Source organism: Pagrus pagrus (assembly GCF_965226575.1).
Source record: "Pagrus pagrus genome assembly, chromosome: 5".
Lineage (NCBI taxonomy): Eukaryota > Metazoa > Chordata > Actinopteri > Spariformes > Sparidae > Pagrus > Pagrus pagrus.
This window is the reverse complement of record NC_140189.1, coordinates 27,546,514-27,554,648: the sequence shown is the minus strand read 5'-3', so window position 1 is coordinate 27,554,648 and position 8,135 is coordinate 27,546,514. Positions and strand designations below refer to the sequence as shown.

The window sequence follows — 8,135 nt, the reverse complement described above, 5'->3', positions numbered from 1 at the left end:
ATTGCAGCAACGCACAGAATTGAGAGATTTTTAAAAGGAGTCTGGGGACGTTCTCTAGGGGCGACAGAATTTGCCTGTATTTGTTACTGAATGAGTGAATAAGCAGCAAAGAGTGTTTTAGATCAACTTAAAAGCTATATTTGTTTAGTACAAACATCTACCTTTGTACTAGCCTGCTGTTCTTCACCACTGATCAGTAAAGACACTTTCTGGGGAAACAGAAAGAGGGAACTATGTCTTCAAAGCTATTAATTCATCAAACATTGACGAACAGTGTTCATATATGCATGTGCATATTATTTTAAGTCAGAGTTTGAAAATGTGAACCTATCCTTTCATATTCTAATCATAAATGTTGGCAATGTACGTTTGGAGTGACCACTTCTGATCAGATTATGTATCATATGCATTTAAACATGTACATCACCGGGACAAACGGACACAAATGAAAAAAATATCTTCATGTAGCCTATAACATGCCGAGTTATGAAGAAGGTCCAAACTGTTCCGAATGTGTTGTTGACAGTGTTTCCTGCACTTTTTAAAGTTTCTTCTGACTCAAAAACTCACACAATTGAGCGGTTTTTAAAGGGAGTCTGGGGACATTCTCTACGGGCGACAGGGAAGTTGCCTGTATTTGTAACTGAGTGAGAGGATAAGCAGCACAATGAAATAACAAGATGTACTCCAGACCCCGTCAGTACATCTCAAGCAATCCCGATATCAGATACACGAATCAAAAACATATTTTCTTTTGTTACAATATCAGAAATTGTGAAATATTCTGACAAATTCTGTGTTTTTTCGTTTGAATTAGCATTTTTTTTAAGAAAGAAGAAAAATATTTCAGCACACTCTCAAAACTAGGTAGATATGTTTGCTGTTTTCTCCATTCACATGCATGAATTTAATATTTTTCCATGATTATTAGTCTATACTATCAGTCTCTCTGTGTGTGGGTGCAGTGCTTGTCTTGGCCAGCAGATAGCAGCAGTCAGCTGTGCAGCTCTTCCTCCTCTGCTCATCGTCCCTCCATCAGACACTGCAGCAGCAGCAGCAGCAGCAGCAGCAGCCAATGAAGGAAGGAAATCTTCGCTTTGCAGAAAAACAGCATAATGTCTCCGGCTTTGCCTCATTACATGCAATACACTCTGTGTTATCTGTAACGTGGCCTGAAGATATCACATATTATATTTGGCTCCATCTTCCACCTTTTATCCGTCATGATTTACAGAAAATTGGTGTATTTTTGTCTGCTTTTGATTATATGTTCACCTCCATCCAGTTTGTCCCACATCCCTCTTTACTGTACCTCTAATTTTAGCCTCCCCTCACTCTCCCTCTGTCTCCCCCCCCTCTCTCTCCAGCCCTCCCCTCTCCGCTCCTTCTGAATGGAGGCTGAGAATAGACGAGCAGGAATGCCTATATATGGAGTCTTACACCAGCACGTCGAGCGCTGATGGAGTCACAGGTACACGGAGTGAACGTGGGCTACTGCTGTGATTTGTAAAGAGGGGGTGCTGGGGGGGGGGAGGAGAGAGGACGGGGGGAGGGGGGGGGGGGGGTCATATGCCTACTATTATGTGTGTGCGTGCATCATCATCATCAGCAGCATCATCATCATAAGTGGGAGGCCGGCTGTGTGTGCACATGCGCACGCAAAAAACCTCGATGCCAAGAGTGTGCGTCAGTCTGAGTCAGATAGTGTCTCATTCTGTCTCGTCATGTGTGTGCGTCAGTGCTGTTGCTGAGCGAAACTCGCTCCAGGGGAAGAAATGGAGGAGAGTGTGTATGGGAGGGAGAGGAGGAGGAGGAGGAGAGAGAGAGGCAGGGATGGTGGGATGATGATGTTGATGATGATGATGATGATGATGAGGCTGAGGGAGGAACAAGGGAGGCTTGACTGTGACGACACGAATGCATCAGCCGCATTATAAGTGCACTTTAATATAAATGCATTTGTATGACAACCAAATACACTTATAAGCAACACAATAGAACACTGGTCCACAATGTCCATTCTGCAGTAAGTAAGATGTTCAGAATATATTCCATCTTATGCGATAAAAATCTCTTTCTCATATGTACAGACCGAGAACAGTTTTCATACAAATGTACAAATGTGTACAACCTTTCTGAAAAGAACATATGCCTATATCCACAGACATAACGCATATGCATTAACATCTTGTTCAAATGTCACACATACAATATAGTAATTTTACACATGTATAATAACTTAGCCTTTAATAGCTAGAAACGTAGGAATCAATCCTTTACTTGACCGTAGACAACTCTACGTGAGCATGTCGACACCATGGGAATAGTACCATTCTCAACCCGTGTCGCTTGGTAACTGAATAGAAATAGCACCCCATCCCTATATTTGTCATTTTTTAAAACAAAACTTTTGTGTATTCTAACCCCTCTCAAAAAAGAAGAATCGCTCATTCACATAGTCAATTGTGCCTCACTACACCGCGCTCCAGTGGAGCAACGATGTAAAAGTCCATGTTGAATGGACATGATAAAGAGTTCAGAGTTCAGCAGGTCAGGGGGCCGCTTCAGGAGCCGCTATAAGCTGCCAGCATTGCAAATATTGATGCTGCAGCAATATCCAGCCGACTGGAGGGACCTGAAGAGCCCACATTCAGAGTCTAATGTACAGTACGACGTAGCAGTGGATCTGTGGCATGATCAGAGAAACTTCCAGACACCTTCTCCTTTCGACAATCTTGATATCTTCACATGCCAGAATCTCTTCACATGTTTTTTTTTTTTTCTTTTGTTTGTTTGCACATCACGTTGATACACAAGATTTTCAGATGGAGAGATAAATATGAAATGTTAAAGGTTTTGAAGCCGCAAACTCAAAGCTCAAAGTATCTCAGGTTTAAAGTTACTGTCTGTGAGTTTTGTGTCGCCTTTAAGGCTCTGAAGTTTGTCAGAAATCTCTTGCGATTCGATGCGCTGATAGTGGTCACCCTAAGGATGTAAAAAAAGATTTGTAAACATTTGACTTCCAGTACGTTTGAGGTTTGGGTTTGCGTTTGCTGCATGTCAGGCAAAAAAAGTGCTATAATTCATTTCCCCCATTGAAGTAGCAAGAAATGTTTTGTCTTTTTTTTTTTTTTTCTTTTGTTCACAACAGATTTTTTTTTCACTACGAGTGAATACAAATGCGCGTCTGGAAGTTAAACAGCGCGTACACGTTCAGAGAGTTTTCCTCTGTCTGATCATATCTGAAGCTCATGTCACAGAAAAGCTGAGAGACACCACATGGACTCAAAACCCAGTCAGTTATGAGCCCATGCGGTCGAACCATCATGTAAAATGTTGCACCAGGTTTGTAGTAGTATACAGATTAATGACTGAACAAAAATATAAAGCCAATCTTTGTTCTGAGGAGACATGTAGGAGTTAAAGTCCTTAAGTTGTATATACATTATGTATATTTATACACTTAATTATTTTTTACTTTGCAGTAAAAGGGGCTCCACAAAATATGACAATATGCCATACTTAATGAAGTAAGTCACAGACTTATTTTAGAACGGAGGAACACTTCCACTCCCATCTGGAAGACAAAAAAGAGAGAAGAGAGAAAGAGGACGTTAGTGGTCTATTTTCAGATGTGATTTTCATGTAACATGTCAACAGAAGAGACAGATCCTCACCTTTGTGGAAGCACTGTGGCGATGGATGACATTGGAGTTGATACAACTCAGGTTGTTGCCCTAAGCCAGGGGCGATCGAGGCACCTGCCCCAAACATGGGTTCCAGGACGGCCAGTTCCTCCAGGAGGGACTGAGTGCAAGACACAGCGGGCGTGGGCGAGGCGATGGGCGTGGACGTGACGGGGCTGGGGGAGGCAGTGAGGATGAGGGGAGGGGAAGCCGGGATGGAGGAGCAGGAGGACACAGGAGATGACACCACCTCGATCTCCATTGCTTCCTCCGCCAGCCCCTCCCCTTCCACATTTGCCCCGGCCTCAGCAGCCACGGTCGCCCCGCACCCAGCCATGGAGTTACATTGCGCCGATTGGACGCTACAGAAGTGGCCCACTCCCTCAAACTGGGAGGGTTGGCGCCAGCACACTGGGGTCTGGGGGGAGGTGGGGCTGGAGGGAATGGGCACGGGGGAGGTGGAGGGGGTGGCGGAGGAGAGGATGGCGGACTGAGGAGGAGCGAAGTCGTCTTGGAGGAGGGTTTCTAGGATGCTCTCTTCAAACAGAGAATCATCATCGTCGAGGAAGATGGGAATGTCCAGACCTCTCCATGCTTTGATGGGATAAAACTCCCTCAGCATGTGGACTGAATCCGCCGGTTCTACGGTGGGGGACAGGAAGGGGGAGGGAGGGGAGGATGAGGGTGACATGGAGGGGGGAGAGAGTTTGGACAGCAGTGGATCCAGGTAGAAACCCTCTGCCAGGGAGCTGATGTGCTGAGCTAAGAGGGAGATCTCCGCCCTCTCCTTCTCCCTCTCCCTCTCCAGGGAGAAGAAGGAGAGGCAGGGCTGTTTACCGGGTGACGCCTCAGGGGTGAGAAGGCCCTCAGGGGGACACTGGAGGGGCCCCAGTGGTACATCTACATACAGTGGACCCCGAACCTCGGGAAGGGTCATCACTGTGCAGTCGCCGTCTCCGGGGCTGTCAGGCGTGGGGGGCAGCTTCTCGTACAGGGAGCCGCTGCAGGGGTCGACGGAGAACAGGAAGTCAGTGGACAGAGTGGGCAGAGCGAGGGGAGGCTTGGTAGACAGGGTGCTGGGGGGAGCGGGGCTGGAGGCGGTGGTTGGTGGGGCTGAGGAGGAGGCTGCAGGGGCCAGAGAAGTGCTGGCGGTGGTTGTTGTGGCAGAGGGCGGAGGAGTGGTGGTGCCAGTGGGGTCAAAGCTGAAGAGAGGCTCACCGAATGGGAAGCTGGCCCCTGCGATCTGTGGGGTGTAGGGTGGAGTGCACACAAACTCTTTGCTCTGCTGAGCTTGTGAGGTGGGGACAGGCGGGAGAGGCAGGGGGAGAGATGGCAGGGGAGGGTCGAGCTGGAAGGAGGGAGGCAGGAGGATGTTCTGGGTTAAAAAGTCTAAGTCTGCTACTGTTTCAACAGTGACCGGAGTGGGTGAGGAGGCGACTGAGGGGCTCTCAGTGGGATGCTGCTGGAAGAAGCTCTCTTCCTCCAGAGAGGAGATACTGGAGCGAGGGTCGCCCTCCAGCTGCATGGCCTCGGCGGCAGAGCTCCCCGGTTCATCAGAGGAGCCCACGCTGCAGCCGGCGGTGCTGAAGTCGAAGGACTGGGCGGAGAGGCCGCTGCTGCCGGGGGTGAAGACCTGGTCTGGGCTGGAGAGGGTTTCTGGAGACTGGAGGCTCAGACCCTCCTGCTGAGAGGTGCCAGAACTCAGGACCAGGGTGAGCTGGGTCTGCTCTGAGCTGAGCTGCTGACGGACTGACCAGGCCTCAGACTCACTGGAGGGGGAAACAGAGGAGAAACAGGAAGTCAGGGAGGTGTTTTGTGATATTTTAATCAATCGGACTTGAAATGGATGAGTGGCCTGTTGTAAATACCTGATGATGTAGTTGTTGCTGCTGACGGGGATCTCTCCAGGCTGCAGCTGGAGCACCATGTAGAGCCAAACCCACGACTGGTCCAGAGCTTGCACACGCACCACCATCTCAGCTCTGCCCTCTCCTCCTTCTCTCACTGTTGAACAACAGTCACAGCACAAGTTGGCACCGGTTTGTAATCCTATTAATCATCATAGTGTTCTTCTTCACTGCGTGGATGTGCCAGTGGGCACGATGTGTGTGTGATTGTGTGGGCACGGACGGTTGTAGAAGAGTATACTTACATAGGCTGCGGTGCTGAGCGGAGGCATGTGACAGATCCTGTGGGTGGAGGAGGCTGTACCAGGAGCGGGAGCGTAAAGCTGTCACATCAAAGCCGAGATAGGCGCTCACGCTGCGGGGGAGAGTGGGTGGTGATGCGTTAGGACGATAATGCTTCACCCTTGTTTTTTTAAGTTATCTCACAAACATATTGTATTAAAGCAACAGGTGGAGGGGTGGAGGGTGGAGGTGTTTGGGCTCACCTGTCCTGAGCAAGCTGCAGCCTCATGTCCCGGCCGTGCTGCGAGTGGAAGCAGGCCAGGAACAAGTTGGTGTCGGCCAGAGGAGGGGCGGAGGTGGACTCCCTCTCTGCTCCGGGGCCGGCACGGCTCGGGTGGGGCTCCAGGGGGGAGCAGAAGCACACCCAGACCGGGTTGGAGGTCCAGTAGGAGCCGGTGGTGGGAGAGGTGGAGGGGGGAGAGAGGCAGCGAGCTCGGATCAGAACCAGCTTGTTCCCAGCACTCTGCCTCCGCACGGACTTGGAGGTGTTGAAACGACAGCGGAAGAGACGGTCTGAGGAGGAGAGGAGGAGAGGAGTGTTATAGATTTCTCTAGAAATTAGAAAATAAAAACGTGCGACTTTATTGAGACGTTTTTGTTTTTTCTTTTTGCTGATAACTCACCCATCTCAAGAGAGGTGGAGGTCGACAGGTTGGTCCTCATGATGAAGTGGTCTGCGGCGTCGATGATATCATACACGCTGTCCCCCTGAGCCACGAGATCGACCTGGAAACATGAGCGAGAAACATACACGTTACCCCTGAAGTAAAGAGTGTGTGTGTGTGTGTGTGTGTGTGTGTGTGTGTGTGTGTGTGTGTGTGTGTGTGTGTGTGTGTGTGTGTGTGTGCGTGCGTGTGTGTGTGTGCGTGTGCGCGTGTGTGTGTGTGCTCACCATGGAGTGTCCGAGGTGCTCGGAGACGCTGTCTGACAGGTACAGGAGCTTCCCCTCCCCGGTCACCAGCATCAGAAAGCCCGGCAGCGCCTGCATCAACTCCGACAGCTCGTGGAAAGACAGAAACCCTGCGCTCTCCTCCGGGCCAGCAGCGGTTCCCCCTCCTACAGAGACGAACCAGGACAGAATGTGCAGAATGTGTTAACGGAGCCCAACTGAACCTGAGGTCTGCAGCGGGTTTCAGCACCGCGGACAGAGGCAGCCGGAGCGTTTCAGCACCGCGGACAGCGACGCACGCTGCTTTAAGCTCATCTATCAGCTCCTCTATTGATTATCTCTGATCGATTAAGACACCCAGCTGCTGAGACTGAGATACATGTCGAGAGAGCCGCCTGCAGTGCCGCTAAAACACTTGTTGCTCCCCCCCCTCCCCCCGCTACACGAGCTTCATCAACAGGTTGTTTAATTCATTCTCACCTTGAGTGAAGAAGACGGATTTCCTGGTGTACATGCAGGCCAGTGACATGATGTGCAGGTATGACAGCCGCGCTTTATCTGCATCGGTGATGGGCAACAAGTCCTTCAGGTTCCGGATCTCGGCGTTGATCTGGTCCCGTCGAGCCTTGGACGCTCCTTTGGTTGAGCGGTACATTGTGGGTCCGGTGTCGCTGCTGTTGGACTGTCGAGATTCCTCCAGATGTGAGTTGGAGAGTTTGTTGTGAGCGGGTTCGTGTCCGCGCCGTGCCTCGGCTGAAGTCTCAGGTTGTGGAGAGAAGAAGAAGAAGAAGAAGAAGAAGAAGAAGAGCTCGGAGGTGTTATTGGACTTTCATCTCAGCTATGTTTTGTTGTTGTTGTTGTTGTTGTCTGTTTCCAGAGAGAGAGATGGAGAAAACCCTTCTCCTGTCCTGTCCTCCGGCTGCTTTAGCTCCACCACAGCGTCCACCAGCTCTGATGGCTGGGCCGGCTGCTGGATGTCTGTCCCCCCGCTCGGAGTGCAGGTGAATCGGCGGCTGTGGTAGCCGTCTCTCGCACAGAAGTCCGGAACCCGTAAATCTGGTTGAGGGACTCTGCTCGCGGGTCACTTATATAGGCTGGGACTCCGCCGGAGTAGGGGGGCTCCCAACGCACCAACACCGACGTAAAAGGGAGGGAGGGGGGAGGAGAAGGAGGGGGGAGAGATGTCTCATATCAGTGTTTGCAATGGTGAATCTCTCCCCCCCTCCCTCACCCGTGCCCTCTCCTTTCGGTGACTCTCGCTCGACGTCAGCTCTTCCCTCTACTCGATGATGACGTCGGGCAGAAATCGGGAGCTCCGGCGACGCAAAAAGCCCGATTTGGACAAAACCGAGTAAGAGGCGGAGCGAGCGT

The 8,135-nt window shown here is 50.5% G+C and overlaps 1 protein-coding gene across 1 annotated transcript; it reads right to left on the bottom strand.

Annotated features, from left to right (window-relative positions):
- Nucleotides 1–1,927: 1,927 nt before the first annotated feature.
- npas4a (neuronal PAS domain protein 4a) lies at nucleotides 1,928–7,854 on the bottom strand. Its single transcript, XM_084352474.1, has 8 exons — nucleotides 7,245–7,854; nucleotides 6,768–6,931; nucleotides 6,499–6,601; nucleotides 6,079–6,388; nucleotides 5,839–5,948; nucleotides 5,555–5,690; nucleotides 3,678–5,455; nucleotides 1,928–3,577 (listed from the first exon to the last, which is right to left on the bottom strand). Exons 1-8 carry the CDS (start codon nucleotides 7,417–7,419, stop codon nucleotides 3,549–3,551), a joined length of 2,805 nt encoding a protein of 934 aa, XP_084208600.1. The 5' UTR covers nucleotides 7,420–7,854; the 3' UTR covers nucleotides 1,928–3,548.
- Nucleotides 7,855–8,135: the final 281 nt, after the last annotated feature.

What these genes read in the sequence shown, in the direction of transcription:
- npas4a (XM_084352474.1), bottom strand. Translation starts at nt 7,419, where the DNA reads ATGTACCGCTCAACCAAAGGAGCGTCCAAGGCTCGACGGGACCAGATC. An exon ending in AGCAACAACTACATCATCAG is followed by an intron (nt 5,456 to 5,554) that starts GTATTTACAACA and finishes TTCCCCCTCCAG; the next exon opens with TGAGTCTGAGGCCTGGTCAG. An exon ending in GCCACAGTGCTTCCACAAAG is followed by an intron (nt 3,578 to 3,677) that starts GTGAGGATCTGT and finishes TTTGTCTTCCAG; the next exon opens with ATGGGAGTGGAAGTGTTCCT.